The sequence below is a fragment of the Carassius auratus genome, chromosome 28, assembly GCF_003368295.1.
Source record: "Carassius auratus strain Wakin chromosome 28, ASM336829v1, whole genome shotgun sequence".
In the NCBI taxonomy this organism is placed as follows: domain Eukaryota; kingdom Metazoa; phylum Chordata; class Actinopteri; order Cypriniformes; family Cyprinidae; genus Carassius; species Carassius auratus.
Genome location: NC_039270.1, coordinates 11,705,174 through 11,730,403, shown reverse-complemented (window position 1 = coordinate 11,730,403; position 25,230 = coordinate 11,705,174). Strand labels below are relative to the sequence as shown.

Sequence of the window (25,230 nt, the reverse complement as noted above, 5' to 3'; positions counted from 1 at the left end):
TTAGGGTTAAATGTCTTCTTTTTGGGAGGGTGGTAAGAAGGGGGATTTTATAAAAAAATTTATGAAGAGACACAGTCGATCCTCAAATGAAACATACAACTTAAACTACTGTATAAAAGATCAACCATAGAGCAATTTTATCAGTTTAGTGTACAAAATATAAGCCTTACTCGAAGTTTACAAATATTACTAATGAAACATAACATTTGTAGGTGAAAAACTGTACATAGAAAATCTGATACTTTTCCCCTTAGAGTTTCACACCAATTCACACTCGCTAAGCCTTTGAAAAGCTCTGAATGCAAACAAATCTGCAGTGTATTCCTGCATTTTTGCAGTAGTGCTCGATTTACCCCTCAGCTTCAACTGCAAACCAAAATAAACCCCAGTTTATTAAAGTCTTGAGCTTTTCAAAGCAGAGCAAAAAACAACAAACTGAATCCAGCCATCACAGCTTTTATCTCCTTATATTGCCATTTCTGAGCAATAAGAGTTATGTTTGTCACGGATGATGTTTTGTCTACATTGAAAAAAAAAAAGTCGCATATCCCATGGGACATGTTCAGTTATTCTTGTTGCACCCTATCCCCATTCATGATATGGAAAAATTAGTTCAGTTAAGAATAGAAAAGCATTAAACCAGGGCCCGGTTCCCCAAAACATTCTTGTCACTAAGTAGTTCTTAACCTATTCCTTAACCTCTCTCTTAACCATATGGCACGATTCCCGACACGTTCATACGCTAAGTATATCTTCTGTACGTCACTCTTTCGTAAGATTGGTCTGGACCATTGTAATCTCTCTCTTAGCGTTGTTTGAGCTCAAGACATAGTCACCGCCACTGTACAGCGGTCTTTAGAAATCAGTGCAGCGCAGTACAAGTCAAACTATGGTATGTTGACAATGTTGTGGCTCAACAATGATTTTATATTATTGACATTTTAAGACTAATAATAAAATATGTTCGCAATGGATACAGGCCAATTTATGAAGTTTACTTTATTTGGTACAGGAACTAATATGGTGGTAATACGCCTATGCAATTTCGTAATGTCATTAAAGCAAATTGGCAATCACTTTTGATAATGAAAATCTTGCAAACAATTTGTCTCTAAATGGCTAATCTATCTATAAATGGGTAAGCATAGTGGTGTCCAGTAAGCGACCAACTATGGCAACAATCCAACTTGTCATTAATTGAATCAAAGACCGCGCCGGCCGCAGAGCCGTTTTAGTCCATGTCAATTTTTTTTTTTTTTTTAAGTTCATTTGACATTTTGCCTGATGTGGCTATATATAAAAAAAAAAAAATTGCTTCCCAAGAAAACTCATTATGCAACTGCTGGACCTTCTCAGACCTGTGCTTGCCAGGCTAACGCGGCAGAATTTCGCTTTAACCCCCCTGAAGTCCAGCTGTTTGCGGCGCTAAGTTTTTTGCTACAGGGAGCTTCATCGAGGTCGTGGGAGAGGGCTGCGGACTAAGCTAGGTGCCATTTTATACGTTGCTTCCAGACCATATTCTGTATCTAATTCTCTCTCTCTGTTCATAGGTTGCTTTTTATTGAAAACATTAACAAATGGCAATCAATACCGCATTAAACAGAAGCAACTGCAGCTGCTTGCCAATCAATTCTGATTTTAAAGTATCTCACCATTAATATAAAAGTGTATTAAATAATTTTTTGAAGTCGTTAAACCCATGTCAAGAAGTGGCATAAGTGGCACAATGGGATAAGGAGGGTGGATGATTAGTGAGGGATACCCGGTTCGTCTAACCGTCACAACATATTGCGTGAACATATTACTGACCATCTGATAATTTAAGTTATAGTCTATATTCTACTGATAACTTAAACTATGTTAAAATAAATGTTACTGTAATAATTTGAGGAATGTTTCATTTGCATAGAACGTGTTGTCTTTCTTAACGCTGTAATGCACCTTCGCGTGAAGTGGAAAATCGATTCCTGAGCAATCGATGCCAACTAATTCAGCACCTTCACTTGGGACAGCACTCTTGTAATGTCGGATGTAAGAGGCAGCGTGTTACGAGGCTTCCTAAGGGACACTTCGAGGAACACACTTAGGAACATAAACAACTTTGGTAAGATATATCTTTCGATTCTTCTTAGCGCGCCAAGAGTGAGCGTTATCGGGGAACCAGGCCCTGGGTATCTCAGCTTCAAGGGCCTCACTGCTAATATTTATAGTATTATTTTATATTAAAGAGCTCATTATTTACTCAACCTTATGTTGTGAAAATGTATGAGTTTCTTTTGTGGAAAATAAAATAATATATTCTAAAGAATGTGCATACTGTGAAAGTCTATGGGGTCCAAAATGAGATCTCAAAATGAGACTCTCAATTAACAGACAAAACCATTTAAAAAAAATATACTTTTTGTGTTCCACAGGTTCACGCATGACATGTGTAAAGCCCAAAGTCTCCTGTAAATGTGTTTAGTAAATGTTCTCAGATGTTTTCAGATGTACTGGTGATATGCAGCTTAAGCACAAATCCCATGGTCCACCCTGACACTTTATCAATACCTCAAACGGGAGACCATTAACACCGGCCATTAAGTTGACTTGTGTAACTGATCTATGACCACGCTTCCCAAACCAAATCTAAACTCTTATATACCCCAAAGCAAAATTGGTTTAAGATTAGTTATGGAGACTAACCTGTAAGATTTGTGGAGAGCAGGAGCAGAGCGTCACAGGTCAGGTCAGCGGTTGCCCTGGAGATTAGCGTAATCCAGATGGTCAACACCTGCAACGGTGGTGCAAAGAAAGGAAAACAAAATTTGGCTTTAGCATCCATCTGGATATCCAGAAAGAGACAGCATACAACGGAAAAGTAAATCAGGTCAACATCTGTCTAATACTAATGCAGGTACGCCTGTCACACGGTTGTGTTACTGAAGTCATACACTAGCTATGTTTGAGAAACAGACTGAAATTAACGTTGCTTTCGAAGGCTTGAAACTTTTCTGCTTAATTGGTTACCAGTAAATCCTTACAGTTTTGTAAACATGTTAATTTATAAGGAAAGTCTACAGAATAAATTACATTTTAGTTCAGGGTCCCAGGAAATTACATATTATTTCCCCAATTCTGTGTTATCCATATAAAATTGTATTTTTTGGATTATGTGTTTTTGTCAGGCCTGTGTTCCTGTCTTGTCTTGTGTACTTTGTTCCCCATGTCCTAGTTTTTCCCCCCCATGCCCATATTTGGTCCTTCCTGTTTCCTGTTCCAATTATGTTTTACTTATGTCAGCTGTGTTTCCCCAATTCCCTAGTTTCCTCCCTTATTACTTAAACCCTGTGTTTCCGAGTTTCTTTGTCCAGTATTGCATGTCTAACCCTACTGCTAAGTGCCTGTTCCTGCCTGTTCCATGTACTTCCCTATTTGGTTAAAATCCTTCATCTCCTCGTCTCCTCCACAGCAGCAGCAACCGTGACAGTTTTAAGTTATAATAATAACAATAATAATAATAATAATAATGACAATAAATAATAATAATAATAATAATAATAATAATAATAATAATAATAATAATAATAAAACAATACAATTATTAATTACAATACTAAATATACATTTTTTATTTATCATAAATTAAATTAAATTAAAACTTGCATTTTTGTATACTTGTATACTCTTTAAAAACATGGAAAATATGAAAAAAATATTGGTTGTTTGAAACTAACAAATTAACGAACAAACAAAGGGATGAATGAATGAATGAATGAATGAATGAATGAATGAATGAATGAAACGAACAAACGAACGAACGAATGAACAAACAAATGAACGAATAAATGAAAAGAAAAAAAACGGATGCATTAATGAATGACTAAATTAATTTTATAATTATTCTTATTACATAGAGAGGTACATTTTATAATAATAATATATTCTGTCATAATTTCTTCAAGTTAAATTGGACTTTTATTTTGGTTGTTTGTTGTGAAGACCTTTGTGTTGCAGTGGGTATTTGACCACACATTTTAACAAATGAAACAGCTCATGAAGTGAACTATAAGAACAGATTTGGATATAAAGTTTATGTTAAGTGAGACAGCAGATGCTGAATGTATACTGTATTGTATGTGTATTAGTTTATTGTAGTGTAGTATAGGCTAAATATTGAACATTTTTAAAAGCTTTCATCAATATCATGGACTTATTTTTATGATAAATATAGATTTAAATGTGTTGCCCTGCCCTAACTGTAGGTTTAGAAGCACTTTAAAATTGTACATTTCAGTCAAACTAAAACAGTGATTTCTCCATTAGAATTGTAATGTAAAGTTTTCAGTCCAGCTGATATGGTTTTAACTATTTAGTCTCAGACTAGTCAGTTTTTTTTAATAGTCAGACTAAACTGTAGCAGATGTAATCTGCATTTATGTGCTAAAATATCTGTAATTCAGATTATTATTTCTTATTTAAAAGGATAGTTGTAATTGTCATCAACAATGTAGCACTTCATTGCACAGTTATTTTATACTAAATTCTTTCCAGCTTTGATTTAAAAAAAGATTTAAGCTTTAAGATTTAAAGACTTAATACCCAGAAGACCAGGGCTTTTGTTTCAACATTCATGTTCAGGACACGAGAGGGAAAAATCACAGATGTGACCCTTGTGTCCTAACATCACGCCGACTAAATGACTCCCTCTAACTGAACTAAATGCAATTTATTATTTTCAAGCGGAATCCATTAGATATGTTTTACTAGACCACAGCTTTAAGACTAATGGCTCTTTGAACAGAAAGAGAGACAGCGAGGTTCTGCATGTGCTTGATTTGCTATAATGTGACCGTCTCTAATTCATAACCCTGGATAAAAATACCCTTACAGCACACTAAACCCACACAAAGAATAAGGATGAAATAAATTATATCACCTTCCTAAAACAGAAACAGACAGCAGTCTATGACTGAACCCATTACATTGCACTTCCATTCTTAAACGACTTGAGCCCCCAGTCATAAAGACTGCAAAGACCCCGGATGGTCACATGACCGCTAAAAGCTTTCAGGGCCAGCTTGATAAACCTTCCACACCCCATAATGAAACCATGAAAATTTATACCAACACCACAGACTCATTATGTCAATGGAAAGCAGCATTGTCACATCGAGTGAAGTCTTTCAGCTAAGCACTAAAATTTTTACTAGCTGTTCAAAAATGACTTCAAGTTCCCAGTGGCGTGAGGTGAACAGCCCACTGTCTTCTGGTCCCTGACCTCCGACACATGAGGACATGTTTATAGAGTTCAATGTTGACAGCTCTAAAGACCATCTGCAGCACATACTCGAGCTAGTGGGAGACAAACAGTGGGATTGAGGAGGGAAAAACGTAAGAAATACAGCCCCTGGTGTGTTTTATGAGCTGGCAGACTAGCACTCCTCTCGCTGGTCAGCTGCTGGCTCACTCGCCAGTAATCTTCTTGAAGCCTTGAACTGCTTTTTCCTCTGGTCCTTCCAGAAACATCCCAAACGCTTATGCTATTTTTTCCCCGGCTTTCCCAATCCCTCCGCTGTCTCTTTCACAGACTTCATCCAGACTGGCTTGTTCTGCCATGGCGCTGAAGGCTGGTTTCATGTCGAGGGACGGTTGTGCCTTCAGACTTTCCTGTCACTTGGAACAGTTTCAATTCATCGCCCTCAACCACCAACACTGGAGGGCCATTGTATAACCCATGTGCTGGACAGGATTACCCAGGAGGGCTTCAAGCTGTACTGTACGCACACGATAGTTTGACAAACAACTAGAGAGCTTTGTGCTGACATAACCAGCGGGGAGTAACAAACGAATAGTAGTGGCGCTACTAACTTAACTACATTTTTCAGTAGCCTGAAAGCAGTTAAGCTCTATGTAATAATGTAACTTGTCCGGTGTCAGTCTCTCGCTTATGAAGCATTTTAAAATCTGATTAGTTTAAGTGATTCCGTTCATTTAAGTGAACTTGACTTACTGTCTTACTGATGTCCCGCACAGATGTCTGCCTAGATAATATAAATGATTATATATATATATATATATATATATATATATATATATATATATATATATATATATATATATATATATATATATATATATATATATATATTAGTGGTGGGCATGGTTTTTTTTTTTTTATCTAGATTAATCTCACTGTGATCTTAAAAGGAATCTATATTAAAATGGCTCATTCGATTTCTGCCGAAGGCATTCAGAATATGTGTGTTACCCAAACATAATTGACAGACAGTAAGTCTTTGAGAAGGGGTTTATCAAGCTAGGTGGTGCATTAGAAAAGGGGCTCATCTCCTGTTTCCAAAATGCATCACAAAGTGCTTGAAAAAGCTGTAATCTAATTCCACATTGCACAAGGTGAAAACAACATTACGCCTGTTTCACACCAATGTTTAAGTTTTTTTTCAAGTTTGTAGGTGTCAAGGTACAGAAACCAAAATAATTAAATGTAAAATAGCATTGGATAGTCTTCAATGTAAAATGAAATATACAATCAAACCTACATTTATTCAGACACCTTCAACATTTCTCACATTATTACAGTTTTGCTATATATATCAAACATTATATCTGGTGTCTGAATAATTTTTGGTTTGACTGTTAAAACTACAAAGTAATTCAGTCAAGAGCAGTGAGTGATTTTCTTTCATTTTCTTGGATTAACATTACAGCAGCCAGTAGCTAAATTAGGCGTGGTCACTTTAAGAGACGATGAATGCATCCAATATAATACACATCCCATTTTTTTCCTCAACTGTTTACTTTCACTTAAGAAATAACTGACAGTTTTTTCGAGCATAATTTCCAAGGGGGATATTTTGACATATTTTGTATGTATTTGTCGGCGCAAGAGCAAAAATAAGCACATTCGATGTTCAAGTGTTTTGAGACGCCTTTCTCTTCGCAGAAGGGAGCTTGGTTCAGTGTCGCTGTCCGTGATACGCGGCCCTCTCTCTCTCTCGCTCTCTCATGCGCACCGAACACAGCGTGCCAGTAACCAGCTACTCTGTTCAGCTTTTCTGTGTCTTGTTTTTGGATGCTTTAATGTTTAAATCGACAAGCGGTAAGGCATAAAAACACGTGAAAAAGATAAGCTTTCGTGATGATGTGCAGCAGTGGCCCGTCAACTGTCCTGAGCATCTATTTTTAGGCTGGCCTCAGCCAGTCGGTTATTTAAAATATCAAGGAGAAAGTCATCATAGCTTGCTTAGTATAGACCCAACTCCCAACACAACTTTGAGAATAGATTAACGGCGATATTTTTTTTATTGTCCGATAAGAGTCTCGCGTTAACGCAGCATGTTAACGCCGATAACGGCCCGCCACTAATATATATTAATTCTAATATATAAATTCTGTTGTTTATTGCTGCTCTTTTGGAAAATGAATGAACGAATTAACTAATGAATGAATGAATGAATTGATTGATTGATTAATTAATAAAAATAAATAAACAGCGTATGAAAGGGATACAAAAAAACTAACACTCAAAATACATAATTAAATAAATACATTTTGTGTGTTAAAGACAAAATAAAACTAACACTGAAATGAACGAATGAATGTGTGTATGATAGTAACAAATATAAACTTAATACTGAAATGAATGAATGAATGAATAAATGAATGAATTAATGAATGAACAAATTAATGAAATGTAAGGGATACGTGAATTTAAATCTAACACTGAACTGAACGAGTGAGTGAGTGACTCAGTGAATCAATCAATCAATCAATCAATATAAAGCCAAAAATGTTAGAACATGTTAACATTAAGAAGCACAAAATATGAATGAAAATGCAATCTGTAACATATACATATATATATATATATATATATATATATATATATATATATATATATATATATATATATACACAACAACAAGCCTCAACCAGCATATAAATGAATGCAGGTCTAAGCTCATCTTTTCAACAACAGTGCTTTTTGGTCTTGATCTCAAAGCCATGTTCTTAAGCATCCTCGATCTCCTTCAAAAGTAAGAACAACACACATTACTGTTGGTTATCAAAACACCCCAGACTCCACAGGGAAGCTTTTAAGCATCTCTATGATACTCCTCCTAAGAGACTGGGAGCTAATGAAAAGGCATTAGGTCCAGAAATGAACTACTGTTGTCTCAGTATACATCACCTCACATTATAAACAAAGACCACTCTGTCTAATGCTGCGCTCCAGGCAACCCGTAACCCATGTTTTTCCAACCTTATACCTGTGAAAGTACACCGGAAAGGCAGTCAAACCCGTTACTTCCCACCAGTGAATTCATACTAGATCGATGTACTCCCAGTTCCGAGCTCTGACGTCACATAGCCCGTGAAACAACAATGGCAGCCCCTACGGATAATATTGCATACTGATGCAGTGTTTATGCAAGTGGTACACGGTGAGAAATAGACTTTAGGACAATATAACGTTGCAATAAAATGTATAATCTAGCTACAATTCCTTGCCCTCAGGCAGTTTGGTGTGACTTGCCTGGAACGCTACAAATCGCGATTTGAAGTCGTGATTTACGGGTTCAAAAACCTGCCTGGAATGCAGCATAACCTTATGGCATTTACCACATTTTGCCTCCTTCTGTCTCTCTCAAGGAACTCTTCAGACTGGCCTTGAAGGAACACCATGCTGGAAAACCGAACGGGGAGCTCCCCTATCATGCAAATATAGAGCCGGTCCCTGAAGAACCATGGATGAGGAGAGACTCCTAACTGCCTGAGAGGTGCAAGAGAGCTTTAGAAAAACCCCAGGTCTTTTAACAAATCAAGGATGAATGCAATGGGACACTGGGAAAATGAGCCACGTGGTATAAAAAGCTCTGCAGCTATCTGAAATAAGCTGATAAGTGAGGGAAGATATAACACCAGGAAATCAGATGACACTAAACAGTCATTACTTGAGGAGTCACAGGCCTCATTCTCCTGAAAGGTACTGCATCAGACAGGTCTCTTGATTTATGATATATGATCATAAGACCACCCGAAATGAAAAAAATGCATTATTTATATCTGCCTCAAACTCGATAAACTGTTTATTTTAACTTATTATAATGGATATAATTTAGTATTATCGTTAATGTTGTTCCATTGGCCATTATGATGATGATTCAATAATTTCATAATTTCTGCTTTTCTAGGTTAAACACAGGAAATCTGAAACCTCTGGAGCATCCTAAAATATAGCACTCTCGAGGGCATACCTTGGGAATGACTGGTCTAAGCTATTAGACGCTTGGTTGAAACAGGAATGAGATGTGACATAATTCTCCATATGCTTTGGCACAGTACATAAACTATTTATAAGACAATGATATATGAACGATGGCATCTTAGTGAATTTATCTAATGACTCTCAACCGTTGCTTGCCATCTTTCTCATTGTGACTTGCAAATAGGATGTAAAGGAAATGCAATTTCAACTCCCACCCCTAGCACTGATCCGTATTCTAGCAGAACTTTATAAGTCTGGCTCTTTAGAAGCCATTGTTGAGCGGCTTAGAGCAGATCAAATTCTATCCAGCGTTGCCTGCATGTTTCTCCAAGGCAGGTCTATTTTGGGCAGAGAATCAAACATCTAATCCTCCTTACAGTCCGAGAGGATAAAAAAAGTCACATTTTAACTAGCTATGTCCAAACTACTCTGAACAATATCCTCTTCTTTCCTTCTGATTCTGTCTTGCCATCTCTGCCTGCACTTTTTCTCCTCTTTCTATTTCCACCCTCCAGTTGCTCTTGATGCTAAACTTTTTGGGATTTAGTGCATCAGTCTGAAGGTGCAGTTGGAGAGGAAAGGTCCAGTTGTGCTGTTGTGTGTATTATGGCAACGCCTTTTCAGGGAACAATAACCAGACTTAGTCACAAGTGTCTTATCGCTGTCATACAAAGTTCAAGATGGTGCAGCTATTCAACTCGATCCATGTTTGCAAAAGCTAGGTTAGGGTACTAGACATAAAAAAAACTAAAGTTACAATAAAAAGGATAACGCAGCAGAGGCTTTATACATAATGCAATGAAAAAAGAAATGTTTCAAAGTGAAAATGTTACAGAAGATTTCTTTTTCAAATAAATGATGTTCATTTGACTTTCTATTCATCAAAGAATCCTGAAAAAGATCATGGTTTCCATGTGAAGCAGTGAAGATATGAAGAAATCTTTCTTGAACACAAATTCAGCATATTAGAATGATTTCTGAAGGATCATGTGACACTGAAGACTGGCTTTGCCATCACAGGGATAAATTTCATTTTAAAAGACATTAAAGGGGTCATATGATGCTTTTTTGAATACTGTATTGTAGGTCCCGATGCCCCGCCTCTCTCAAATGCGTCATTTTCTACAAAGTCCCTCCTCCCGATGAGCGCAGTCTACTCTAAATGGTAGCATGGATATATTTTCACTCACTGAATACTGACTGAGCATTTCAGAGTTTCGCTCTCCATCAACCGATCTTTACTTTTTCGGGGCACGACTCGCCGTCGCTTTGCTGATAGTGCTGTTTCTCACACATGCAAAGAGAGAGAGAGAGAGAGAGAGAGAGAGAGTCTTACAACGCTGAATCAACACGCTACATGTGAAATATATTCTTTGATGTATGTTCCAGTCAAAATAATGAAGTTCATTAAGAATTATTCAGCTTATTAGAACAAGCAGAAGATATGCAGGTTTCTGTGGTAGTGGGCGGAGCTAATGCGCAAATGGCAATTTCATTGGCAAGCGCTCATCTATTACTGTCCCTGTTTTGATTTCAGCAAATCAGTTAGACCGAACGCAGACAACGTGATTAAGTCAGAAGGACCTCCTCTCCTTGGTTCCCAAAATCGTCGTCCATAAAATGTGTTGCTGTTCTGTTGTAAGTAATCTTAAATATTCCTAAATGCATCTACTTTCAGAAGGCCAAATAAAGTGCTTATGCTTTTGCCTAGATACACACAGCATCTCCCTGACATGGCTGCTTCAACACTGAAACCAAACCTTCTTTCTTTGCCTGAACATGTAAACATTATGCAAATATTTCCACATAGTGACGTAGACATGTGGGGGCGTGTTTGAATGAGCCATTTTAGGGGTGTGTGGCGGAGTCTTAACTTTAATGTAGAATATCTCTTTGTATTTGAGACTTAAGATCTTCTTCATGCACCAAGAGCTTGTAACACTCGAAAGAACATCATATGACCCCTTTAAAATCTAGAAGTTATTTAAAAATATATTTTTACTGTATATTTGATCAATGCAGCCATGGTGAATGTAAGACACTTCTTAAAGGGATAGTACACCAAAAAAAAAAAAAAAAAAAAAAAAGACAAGTCTGTCATGATTTATTCGCCCTCAAGGTATTCCAACCTTTATTTCTTTGGTTGATTATAAAAGAAGATATTTTGAATAATGAGGGTAACCAATTTGGGTGTAATATCCCTTTAAAAGAAAATAAAAAGAAAATAAAAAATTCAATACATACATATAAAAATACATTTTACTGATCTCAAATGTTTGGTACTTTATGTTTTCTTCACAACTGTTGCAAAAAACAGGATTGAAAAGGTGATATAAACAGTTAAATGTTCACATGCAGTTACATTGCATCTGAACTCTTGGAACACTTCTTGTAAAACTAAAACTAACCATTGTATAAAATCTTAATGACAATCCCTGGCACTAAAATAGCTGCTGCTAATGAGAACACCAAGATTTTATGAAGACCAGAATAAGACACTATTACATGCATGCAATTCTTTGCATATTTTGCTCTTTCGAGGTTCCCACATTTGTTAAGGTTGCTCTGTGCCTGTTTAAAAATTTCTTTGTAAAGATCCAAAGCCACATAAAAGACTCAATTATGCCTTCCCACCACATCCCCTAGTAAATAAATGGCATAAGATATCATTGCTGTTTAAAGGCTTTATGCCACCTCTGATCAGATTTAAACAGTCTGTGTAAAAACACCTATATTGCACCTCACAAGCATTTCAGTGCCACCTCTGCACTGTAATTGGGTATGAAACTTGCAATCTGAAATGGAAGATACTAGGTATCAATGTATATTTACTAAGCTTATAAATTATAAAATTTTGCTTTAAAAGAGGTTACAGTTGAGTTTAAAGAGATACTCCACCCCAAAATGAAAAGCATCGTCAGAATAGTCCATCTGCCATCAGTGGTTCAATCGTAACTTTATGAGGCGATGACAATACTTTTTGTACATGAAGAAAACAAAAATGATGACTTTATTCAACAATTTGTCTCCTTTTTGTCTCTCTGCATCACCGTAGCACCATTTTGGAGAATATGAGCTGAACGCAAGCAGCGTACGCTCTTCTGTGTCAGCCCGTAAATACACTTATAAAATGTATCCTTGTGGCGTGGCTGACAAAGAAGAGTGTACGCTGCCTGCGATTAGCTCAAATTCTCCAAAATGGCATTACGCTGATGCAGAGAGACACAGAGGAGGCAAACTGTATTTAAGGTAAATTATTTTACTTATTTTTGCTTTCTTCGCATACAAAAAGTATTCTCGTTACTTCATAAAGTTACAGTTGAACCACTGATGGCAGATGAACTATTCTGACGATGCTTTTTATATTTTTTTTCTGGACCTTTACAGTGTAATTTACTTGGCAGTCTTTAGGACAGTCACAAGCCAAAATATCTTAAATTGTGTTCTGAAGATGAAAAAAGCTTTTACGGGTTTGGAATGACATGGGGATTAGTGATTAATAACAAAAAAATGTCATTTTGGGGTGGAGTATCCCTTTAACACCAGATGGAGCTGTCAAATATTGAATCCTGAATATAAAAATTTAATCCTGGTCAGCTTTGTAACTTAACAATCGTTCCAAAGTAAAAAAAAAAAAAAAAAAAAAAAGCCTCACACTGTGATTTTATTAGTATTCATACAGTAATTCTAGAACACATTCTGTATATTTTCATATGTTTGAATAGACTCTGAAACATGCAATATATCAATCTAAAATGCAAAAGTTTTTAGAAATAAACATCTTTAGAGACTTACAAACATGAACAATTCATTTGCAGTTCCAAAAATATTATATTCATGAATTAATGGGTTGATTTGATTGTATTTTTAATACTATTTATGTATGACTTTGCTGTCTAGTCTTATCTGCATTTCATTAATAAATAGCTTTACATTTAAAATATGTATTTCTTAAGCAAAAGTTCACCATTATTTTCTGAAAAAGTCCTGCTATAGAATCATTAAACTCAGTTTATGTAATTTCTCTAGTTTTCGGAAGAAATGCTTGTCTCTAAAGTTGTCTATATAAAAATGTTTACATTTAAGATGCTGTCAGTATCATTAATTTAATGTCTTTCAAGTAAATTGTATTCCATTAAATACCCACAAACACTAATAAGGCATCTATTTCCAGCTCAATGCAATATTAAAAAAACTATTAATAAAGCATTTCATTTGTGAATAAATAAATATTCCAGTGCTGAGGTTTAGCAGAACATATATTATGCAAAACGAACTCTCCAATCTGACTCAGTTCATTTGAATTTCCGGCCTTGGAGAGTCTGTTCTCATAACAGCAACGATAACAACCGTAAGCGGTGTGTTGACCCTGTTTCGCAGTTGTTTGAAATCAGATATTATATTTTGTGGTCAGTCCTCTGAGGTCAGCTGAGGAGACTGGCAGCAGTTCCCTGGCAGCAGTGTTGCTAATGTGTAATCCTGATCTAACAATAGCCATTAACACACAAGAACAGCACATGCAGCGGTGTGTTCCACACACTTCTCCTCTGTCCACTGGCACAGCCTGCGCTGAGACAAATGGCTTGATTGGCTGGAGCCAGCCACTGTGCTGTCTAAAGCAGTGTGCAGTGTGAGCATAAGCCTGGATCCTTCCAATAAAGACTGCACGACGGGCTGCTGAGCCACAGGCGCTGGAGATCGCCAGCCAGCAAAGGAAGGATGATCTTGGGATACAAAGGCTAGAAATCCTAGAGATTGATGCCAGCCTGCTGGTTGAAAGCGCAAAGCCAGTGTGATCCCACAGCTCCATCTGACAACTTCAGTCTTTAGGGATTTAAATCTGAGGGCCAATGATACTATAAAGTCATCTTATGTAATGTTCTGGGGGTTAATAGAACTGCGTGTAGCTTATATCACTGATCACTGATACTCTCGAGCCTTCAAATCTTCTTTTTCTTCTTTAAAAAGAATTTAAATTCACAATAATTAAACACTTACACGTAAGTACATGCTTTCTAGACTGATGCGAATCAAGGTTTTGATCAGTAACAAACTATCATGAATGTTAGTGAAACAGAGGGGCAGCTAAAAGTTTGCAAGAATGAAAATTAAACAGAGACTATAAATGTGCACTAAAAGAATAATAATAATAATAACAACAACAAAAACAAATAATAATAATAATAATAATAATAATAAAATGTCAGAAAGCTACTTTTTGCACTTTGTGAAACAATGTGAAATGTTTTGTGTATAAAAGAGATAACACTGAAATAAATTAATGGCTGACCTTGAAAAATTCAGTCAATTTTATGCTATGGTCATTTTTACAAAATTAAATGAATAAATAAATAAACAAATGAACGAATCGATGAATAAATGAATATGTATTTATGCACTCAAACACATTTTCACTCCCATGAAAACATAGATACATACATTTATTAGTAATTTTCCAAGGATTAAAACAATATAAAAACTATTTATAAACAAATATATATATATATATATAACATATACACAGTTTTACACATGATATTGTGATATATTGTATTGTATAGCCACAGACTGCATGTATCTTTAGAGGGTCTTAAAAAATATCTTACAATCTAACATTTAGCAATAGGAACATTCAACAGAATAAAGTAGGTTTGTGTGTTTAAGTTCATAGGTGAATTGTGGACCAATTCTCTAATTTCTCTAAATCCATTTTTGTTTTTTTTTTGTTTTTTTTTTGTTTTTTATCCAAAGGTTCTGGCTGATGAGGTGTCTGTCAATGCATCATCTCAATGTGACTTCAGACTTTTACAATCCAACACACTGCCATTCACCTGCTTCTGACTGTCTTAGTGCCAAGCCACAGACCACACCATGACCATATGGCATGGTATGAGATGCCAAAGCAGGAGAAAGAGGACACAAGAAATTGAAGAAAGTAATAAGCCCTAATTAATAGGGCTGGGTAAAAAAAAAATGGAATCAAATGATACATTTGATAATTTGTCTAAATTAACAATTCTTAGACATCTACATTAATTTGCCAATGTAGATGGAATGCCGTACTACAATACCAGTGTCTGTCTCAGACAGTAACCCCCAAGCTGTCCACAGTCCATTCAGTGCCATACATATTGCAGACAAAACTAGAAAGCACTTTATCAGTGTGGAAAACTGTTATCTGTCTGGTTGACCTTACACAACTTTGATACACTTCTGAAGATGAATCAGTCGCTGGAAGTTGCTACCGTAATAACAATGTTACTATACATTCATAAGCAGAAGTGTCAAATAGAATAAACAAACCAAATAAAAAGTATTATTAAAAATATCAATTTAATTCCAAGTCAAATAATGTTGGACTTGGAAAATAACACACATGTCATTTCTTTAATACTTTTATGGTGCTTTTGTGTAATTTTGGAGCTTGACAGGGGAACAAATTGAGTATAAACACCTCTCAGCACAGGTGTGCTTGTGCCTGCGGTGAATCACGAAGTGCATGAGTCAAACAAGGCTTAACTCATTAGGGATGCCAAGACAGCATCCCTACCAACTGCTGATTTCATTAGTAAGGACTTTTAAAATCATTTTTAATTGCTGTTACAAGAAACAACACTATATTAATTTACCTTAAAACTCATTGGAAATAGTGGTAGGAATTAATCACAAGTCTCTTAACTTCGATAAAGACATTTTCTTACCATCCTTACACAACACTAAGCTCTTGATTCATGACCCCTAGAGATTAAAAGACAAAAGCATTCACATTCAAAGGCTTGGAGGCAGATAGACACATCCCTTATTACAGCAATTCCTAGCAAAAAGTGAACACAGAGTGATTGTTCCTCACAACCATATGCACTTCTAGTCAGGGTCAACACTTTTCCTCACGAGGATGCTCTGAGATAATATTTTGCTTGAAATGAAACGTCAACATCGCTAGTTAACGAAATGCGTCATCACTACTTAGAGACTTGCAATCCCCTACACTTAAAAAGCTCAGCCCAAACTTTCCGTCTACTGTTCTGAAACCAGCGAGTGACTCATTGGTGCTAATTTGGAAAGGGTGCAACAAAACAACTCTCCCCATCTATCTTGGGCTGGCTCAAATGGCCAGGAAGATGGACGGGGGTGGGTGTCACTTTTTTTTCACACAGTGATGATGATGCATCTTCATCTGCCCACAGAAAGCACGCTCCTGTCTCTTCATCTGCTTTAATGACTGGTCTGGTTGGCGAAGATGGCTCGAATGCGTCGTGTATGTGTGATTAGCTTGCTCTAATGCTGAATGTGTGCGAGTATGTGTTTGATTAGATGCATGTAATTAGCATGCAGAAGCTTTGTCGTGGGCAACAGAAAAACAGTGCATGTGTGCAAGCATGCAATTTGGTTTTTAACCTCTGCCGTGTGCCAACTGATTGGCTGCCTGATTAAACAGCTCCAGCACTGTGGTCCTCTGTGACGTGATTGGTGGAGGGAGAGAGTGTAGCTCTGTTTAATTCAATTGACATTAATTAATGAGCTCTGTGACCAAAAACCGTGAAGATCATAAATTGCTAAAAATAAGTGACATGTAGATTACTTTTGTTTTTTGGTGCTTTTAAGTCTGTCAGTGCCAATAATCATTAGTGTTTTGGGATTGCTTTATTTAAATGTATTGTTTGAAACACTAAAGAGCCTTAAAGTGATGGCGCCCTGTGTCTTGTGTTCTTCTGATGGTTTTTATATGCTAATAGACATACAGTGGTTAGATGTGCGAAGCGCATGTAAAACAGAGAGCATCATGATTGGCCTGTTTCTCCAAATCAACCAATCAATTGTCAGTGTGGGCGGGCTTTTATCTCTTCTCCCGAAAAAAAATTAATCAGTTATGTCTATCTAGAAACAGGAGCACCATGGCAGAGGGAGAGTGCCACAAAACAAAAAAGTATAAGACACATTTTACGGCAGACTACACGAAAGTGTACCCCTGTCTTATAGGTGTCAAACATAATGACAGTCTTGCTCAAGCATTGCCCATGGCGGGTTATATGATTGCAAAAGACATGTTGAGGTGAGTTGACAAGTTTCATTTCATCTGCATATTATTCAGGCTAGTTGCCAAGGCTACAGTACATGAAAACAACAAACTCCTTAGACCTGTTTAAAGTTGCGATGGAAAATAAATAAAAGCAGTTTACATAAATTGTATTAGCAGATTATATAAATAGTAAAAGTAATCTACATATTTATACATAATTAACGAATAATTACATAGCCCTATAGCTTATAGAAATAATATTTTATGCTTTTATATCTTTCAGGGACCACAACATGTTAGGGAGGCTAAGCGCAGGAAAGGCTGCTCCAATATATCTCAGTTCTACCATTCAGATTTTATTTTTTGAAGTGACATTCAGCCAAGTATGGTGACCCATTCTCAGAATTCGTGCTCTGCATTTAACCCATCCAAAGTGCACACACACAGAGCAGTGAACACACACACACACACACACACACACTGTGAACACACACCCGGAGCAGTGGGCAGCCATTTATGCTGCGGCGCCCGGGGAGCAGTTGGGGGTTCGATGCCTTGCTCAAGGGCACCGAAGTCATGGTATTAAACGGCAAAGTCTCACTGATAGGCAAAGTCTCACTGAGAAGGTGACTACAGCTGAGAAGTATTTCCTTTCCTTTTTTGGGTTTGGGGGGGGGGGGGTGGGTTTAGGAGAGATACCTCCCTGAAATGACTTTTTGCAGGTTGGGATGCCTGTAATAATAATAATAATAATAATAATAATAATTTATAATTTGCTGCAAACAAAACATGGTTCTCACAAACCAAAAATATTACAACCAGAGCTACACCTGCTTCCTACGTCATCCGATCCGCAAGAACGTCGCTCTCTCCTTTTTTATTTTACTGTTACCTCCACAAATTATATTAACCCCTATTATAATGGGTGTTCACATTATTCTGTCCATTGTACTTTGCGGTTTCCACATATCTGTTAAACCCTCAGGTGCTTTTTAATACATTCTCATGTTGCTTGATTACAAGCAGTAAGCAGAGCTTTGAAATATGCTCTTTGGGCAGCTAATAATCTGTTCAGGTTTCAGTAACCTCCACTAACACTATGTAAAATCACTGAAGCTGTTTATAAAATATAAAGAGAAGGTGATAATTGGCCCTGATGATATGAAGTATTAATCATGTAGCACTGCATGAAAGAGTCATTTTGATTCCGTGAATGAGTGCTTGAAGCTCAGCTTGTCAGGTGGATTCACAACTAATTCATGCCTGGCTGGTAATGGATATAGCAAATTATGAATCTAGCATCAAGCTCCGTCATCATGGGACCAGACTGATGGCAGATGAAAGAGAACTTCATTAGACCCGACTAACACCACAGGAACTCTGTTGGTGTTCATATTGGAAACTATTCATGGAATAGCATAGCAGTGATCAGTATTTCCTACAGGATTTAGTCTTGGCATTTGTATTCGGGAGGGGTGGTATCTATGCCCTCACCCTGGCCACAAACCAACTGAGCCTAACAGAAAACTAAAATGAAAGCAAAACAAAGACAATTTTAGCAACAGGTTTTTTTTTTTCCTGTGCTACTCATTGACTCTGAGACAGGCAAAGCAGGCAAACTTTGTATTTAAATAGCAATATTGGTTGTATTTTAATATTCATGGACACTAGACCATATTGCGATTTGATTAAGTGTACAGCCATAGTTTTGATATATTCATCGTAAATTTGCCAAATTCCATGACATTCCACATTATACTGGAAAAAGGTTTTTTTTTTTTTTTTTTATGATGGGATTCTGTTTGGCAATAACAAGCATATTTTCCTCATTACAGAAATCATAGTAGGGATTGTGTTTTTTTTTTTACATCAATACACCAGTAGATGGCAACAAAATATTAAAAAAACACTGATTCATTCTTGAATTAAACAAATTAAAAAGCTTGAATATAATTGCTTACTAAATAGTAGGCAAAACAACAATAAGTGAAAGAGTACTATACAACATTACAGCCATACTGTAGTTTTTTTATGAATGAGTCATTGAATCATTTAGTCATCAGATTCATTCGAAAACACTGGTTCATTCATGAAAGAATCAAGTGTTTATCTTTCTGACTCACTGATTCATTCATTCAAATCATTCTGTAAGACTTATACAGTGTCACATAAACAATCAGTAAAATTAGCATTTTTTTTTTATGTTTACTGTCAATATGTTTGTCTTTTTATAGCACCCAGTCTTTCTGTTTATCACTTAGCCTACAATTCATAAGCTCATTTTGTTGTGGCACGAGAGATTTGGTAGCAGCTCAGGATGCAATAAACTGATTTGCATGTTAGAATAATTTTGGGCTATATTTGGACAGCTAATGTCTGTGTACAATTTCTCAGCTCTGCTCACATGAGGTCTAGATGATGGTGGGCTTGATTTGAGTCATCATGTGCTATGGCAGATTCCCCACAACATCACACCCAAACTCATCCAGCTTAATGAACGATCACTGAAAGATAAGAAATTAAGCAGCTGGAACATTAAGCAGATTAACAGATCAAAGACATTGCGCTCTAGAAACATGACTGGCTTCAACACAGACACCAGTGCATGTTGGGAATCCACATATATGAGCGTAAATATGACCACAGACTTTAACAGATTATCAGATGATTAAAAAAAAGTGAAAAGAGGCAAGAAGTACCAGCTTGGCTCCAAATCCAGATGTGTTTTGTGTCAGTCTCAGTGCAGAAATAGCTAAGCCTTTTTCTACTTTCAGACTTTAATAGACCAGTCTATCAAGAACTGAACGAGAATATACTGATGCTTACGAAAGCAAGACAAAAATAGCCTTTCCTCCCCAGTGTGTCTGGGTTTCCACTCTCTGGCATCAATATTATATTGGGGCATCTGAGCTTAGAGCAGCAAGGGTAAGTTTGTGCACATGTGCACATGCGTTTGTGAGGAATAGTGCACATGCATTCAAGCACATAAGTATATATATATATATATATATATATATATATATATATATATATATATATATATATATATATATATATATATATAATTACAAAATAAACACAAAACAGCGCATAAGCCCCTCACGGACGACTGATGCGCACAAATAAAAAGCAAACATAAACTCAAGCCCAGGCCAGGGGCCCGTTCTTCGTACGTTGCTTAATACATCCGAGATCAAATGACACATCCAAGATGATATCACCGTGCTAATCATGATCCGTCTAATTGGGTTCTTCGAACACACCTCTTTTCTATGATTAGTATCGCTGGATTGAGTTATCTGAGCTAATTGCACGTTCATGTGTTGGCTTAAAAGGGGATATGTATCGATACTCGAAACCATGATCAGCAGTGCAGCGATTGGCTGGTGGCAAGACGCAATGTAATGACGTCATATAACTTAAAATGACACCCAACGAAAAACTTGACAAATTTCTGGACTTTTATAAGGAAACAGCCAAGCAAACAAAACGACATAAATGTTATAATAGATACAAGAAACAGATAATAGATACATGTTTTTATTTTATTAGATTTTTTTTTTTCATGATTCCCAATTATTTAGATTCGCAATTTATAATAGTTGTGCAGTCTTAAAATTTTATTTCAATGTAGAAATTATCTATTCATTTAATTTTATATTTGGACAGATTTGTTACGTGACAGTATTAATGAAAGTTTCTTAAGGGTCAATATCATGTTATCTGCATCTCCTGCGCTCCATCAAGCCACTCTTATAATAGCAGTCATCACTCAAAATAATGCATGACTCTATTATCTGTATAGCATGTGTGTAAGACTCTAATACAATTATGAAGTAATAATTTTATGACAAATAAATATTTCAGTGAGTCAAACTGGCTGTGTCTATAATAGGCTGTTATGGACTACACAGCATTTTATGTTATTAAAAAAAAAATGTTTTATGATTATTATTTTAAATTATTGTCCCTAAAATGTGTTTTCTTTACCAAAACAGTGGCTAAAACCACTATTTTCTGTTTCAAACTTTCACATTGGATCTTTAGGTTATAATAACATTACAAATAAGGATGCAGATAAGAGCCAATAATGATTTTGTCTGAGCTATGAATAAAATATAAAAATTGAAGAATTCATATTTTCACATTTTATTTGTATTATCTTATTTTTTTATATGATTAGAATAAGTATGTTTTGGGCTAAATTAATTATCTGAGCCCCATATCCTTGTGAGTCGTGAATAATTCTCAACTCAAGAGGACATGAGAGGACTCTCTTTTCGTTATTTTCCCACTTTAGCTAGTTAACAAATCTTTTTTTATTTTTTATTTTTATGAACCTGCTAATAAAAAAGGGTGGTGGACTGAGTCATTTCTGGCTGAATTGAACAGGCGATGGAAGCAGTGGCCTTGAGTTTGGTGTGTAATGCAGTATTCAGCTGAAGCATTATGCAAGCCTTAAGATTCATCCTCGGCTTGTGACAGCTGAAGTAGATCTTGTGAAATGTGTGATCGCATCGCGATCACTCTTGAGAAACTTAAAGATAAAGTAGGCAACAGAAGGAAAAATAACCCCAACTTTTTCAGACTACTGCAATTGGCAGTCACGCTGCCCACTGGAAAGAAAACAATGGTCATCAATTCGAAAAAAGAGGAGGCTTTTTTGTGCATTTTTAATGTTGAATATATGTCATATAAACACATGAAATGTAGAACATATAAAAAGTTTTTGTGGTTCGTATGCCAGTGGGTGACTCACCAAGCATAAAAGTGAAACTCTGCCTATGGTATCATGTGTGGTTTAATAGACACATTTTTTTCCAATCTGGACAAGTGCATTTACAGCCCCACTGGAGAGACATTTCCGTGAAGTATATAAATAATTTATCCTTTATCAGAAAAAAAAAAAAAAGGCATTAAAAGATTGTACTTGCCTGGCTGCGACATAGACTGTAAATTGGTTAACCGTGGACAAAGCAGAAACCCCAGTCACAAGTCTGTCTAGAAGAAGCAGGAGGCCCAATTTCCTCTTTATCTGCTTCATCTCTTCAGATGAGGTACTCTACTCTTGAAAGCTAAAATTGCCAAAAATTCACTCTATTCCAAATTTGGAAAATTTGAAGGTAAGATTTGGAATCTTGAATGTCTTTGCTTGTACATGAGGTACTGCAGTTTAACATTAAGTCTGAACATGTTACTGAAGCTGTCACTGAATATACAGACACGTAACATAATTAAATGTGCTGTGGCCAGTATTATTTTAGACTACTGCACACAAAATATTCATACTACCAGACAGATATTACTGAAATCTGTCTCCTCCCAGACATCACACATGTCTGCGACAGCCCTATAGGTCTGTAAACACCAAAATGGGGTTTTAGTTTTTAAAACACACTGTTTTAGCCAATCAGATAAGAAGCCAATCAGAAAAGTCTGAAATTGAATTATTTTGCCTTGTTTAAAGGTGACTTCAGACTGGTTGCCAAGTCTTTAAAGAAAAGGTGTGATGTTGAAGTTAGAAAAATCACCTTTCAATATCTACTTCACCTAAAAAGAAAGATTCTCTCATTTGTCACTCTCAATCCGTATTATTTATTTCTTTCTAAATGTTGAAACTTCAAAAAAGAGAAATGTATCACCATAAAAAAAATAGTCTTTATGACTCATGCTGTGTATTCAAGTCTTCTCCTTCTAATTCATCTGATAGCTTTACGTGAGTGGCACAACAGGTTTGACATCAACGATGCAAACATCTGCTTCTTGTGTGTCCCAGTTAATCATGCCACAATATAAATATGTGCATATTCAAATCGAGAGCAACAGCAGAGAAAAAGTTTTTCAGTAAATAATGACTGTAGAGCTATTCTCTAGTTTCTTACACTGCTTTTTTACACTTCTTTTGATAGCACATGGTTTGTCATTCATTATCAATCACACCCACAATTTTCTTTAGTGGCTGAAATAAAGAAAGCACAGAAATAGAGCAGCATGAAAGCGAGCAAATGGTGACAATTTTCATTTTGGGGTGAATGAACCCTTTAATATAAGAATGATTGCTGTTATACTACCACTACAAGCCTCGCAGAAGCAATCATTTCAGGATGAGAGCTTTCTGTTTCTTCTCGGGCACACAGTTTCTCTTTTCTCTGTGTGTTATGTTGGTCCATTTACAGTGAGAATCTGGGAACAACAAGAGAATGCTTTCAATTGTCACATGTCTTCCTGGCAGTGCTAGACAGCTTTAGGCAGTCTCTGTGGGCTATTTATCTGTGAATGCAGGAGGACAACTGAAGGATGCTTAGAGACTTTGAGACGCTAACCTCTCCTAAAATCAGTTCAGTAAGGTCCCACAGCATTCCTGCCTGGACTCAGATGGTTTGTGCTGGCTTTGTATAATTTATGGCTTTGTACAAAGATGATAAATAAGACATTTGAACATACGATTTTTTTTATTTACTTAGGCAGTGATTCAATAAATGATCATTCCTGCTGTCTACAAATTCATGGCCAAATGTTTTGACAGTGACATAAATTTTGAGTTTTCAGCTTAATCTATTGTGGTGTTCATTCACATGGCTTTTAGATTATTTTGTAGAGTGATCTGATGCATTTTAAATAATTACTAAAAGCTTAATTGGCCAAAAAAAAAAAAAAAAAATACAATTTCATTGTTTTATGATCCTTACAAAATGACCAGTTAACATTAATTGACTAATCATATCAGCAGCACATGTGAAAGTGTGAATGAGTACTAGTCAGGTTAATATAGTCAGGTCATACTAAATTGACTGTAAGAGCAGACTGATTGTTATAAAAGGAGGGAAGAAGGGTTTTCAATCATTGTGTTCTTGTTAGCAATGGTTACCTCCAAAGAAACACTTGCAGCAAGATGGCCTCACATGCAAGTAAATAGATGCAAAGAATATTACACCTGAAAGGACCATTTACCAGATCATCAAGAGGTTCAAGGGGAGTGGTTCGACTGCAGTGAAAAAGTTTCAGGACGTCCCAGAGTGTCCAGCATGTGCTAGGACATCTCCTCCTGAGGAGTTAGCTACAGCATCGTGTCCCCAGCAGTGCAGAGCTTGCTCAGGAACAACAACAGGTTGGTTTGAGAGCATCTGCATGCACAGTGAGGCCAAGACTTTTGGACAACGGCCTGGTGTCAAAGAAGCCACTTCTCTCAAAGAAAAAGTGAAGGACGGACTGAAATTCTGCAGGAAGTACAAGGATTGGACATGAGAAGACTGGTGCTGGTGCAAAGAAGTTGTTTCTCTGATGAAGCTCCCTTCCAACTGTTTGGGACATCTGGAAAATCGATTGTTCGGAGAAGAAAAGGTGAACACTACCATTAGTCCTGTGACGTGCCAAAAGTGAAGTATCCGAAGAACATCCATGTGTGAGGTTGCTTTTCAACCAAGGGAGTGGGCTCGCTCATAATTCTGCCCCAAAACACTGCCATGAATAAAGAATGATATCAAAACATCCTGCAAGAGTGAATCCTTCCAAAGATCCATGAGCAATTTCCTGATGATCCGAGCATTCTCCAGCACGATGGAGTACCATGTCACAAAGCAAGAGTGATAAAGAAGTGGCTCGAAGATAATTGCATTTAATATTTTGGATCCTTGGCCAGGCAACTCCCCAGATCTCATTCCCACAGAGAAGCTGTGGTTAGTCCTCAAAAGGTGACTGTGCAAGCAGGAGCCCACAAATTGTGATAAACTCAGAGAATTAATAAGGCAAAAATGGATCGCCATCAGTCAGGATTTGGCCCAGAAGCTAATATTCAGCATGCCAGAGCAAATTCCAGAGGTTACGAAGAACAAAGGTCAACACTGTCAATATTGAATATATGTAATATTTATTTATTTTTGCCAATAAAGCCTTTAAAACTTATCATATACTTATCGTTTTTTACCATATAACATAGAAACAT

General features: G+C 36.5%; 1 protein-coding gene across 1 annotated transcript in view; it reads right to left on the bottom strand.

Moving 5' to 3' along the window:
- crhr1 (corticotropin releasing hormone receptor 1) overlaps positions 1-25,230 on the bottom strand; it is a 114,273-nt gene that overhangs the window by 72,574 nt on the left and 16,469 nt on the right. The window contains exon 2 of the mRNA XM_026207772.1: positions 2,686-2,773. Within this exon, the coding sequence (XP_026063557.1) occupies positions 2,686-2,773 (88 nt within the window). The remainder of the gene's footprint in view (positions 1-2,685; positions 2,774-25,230) is intronic.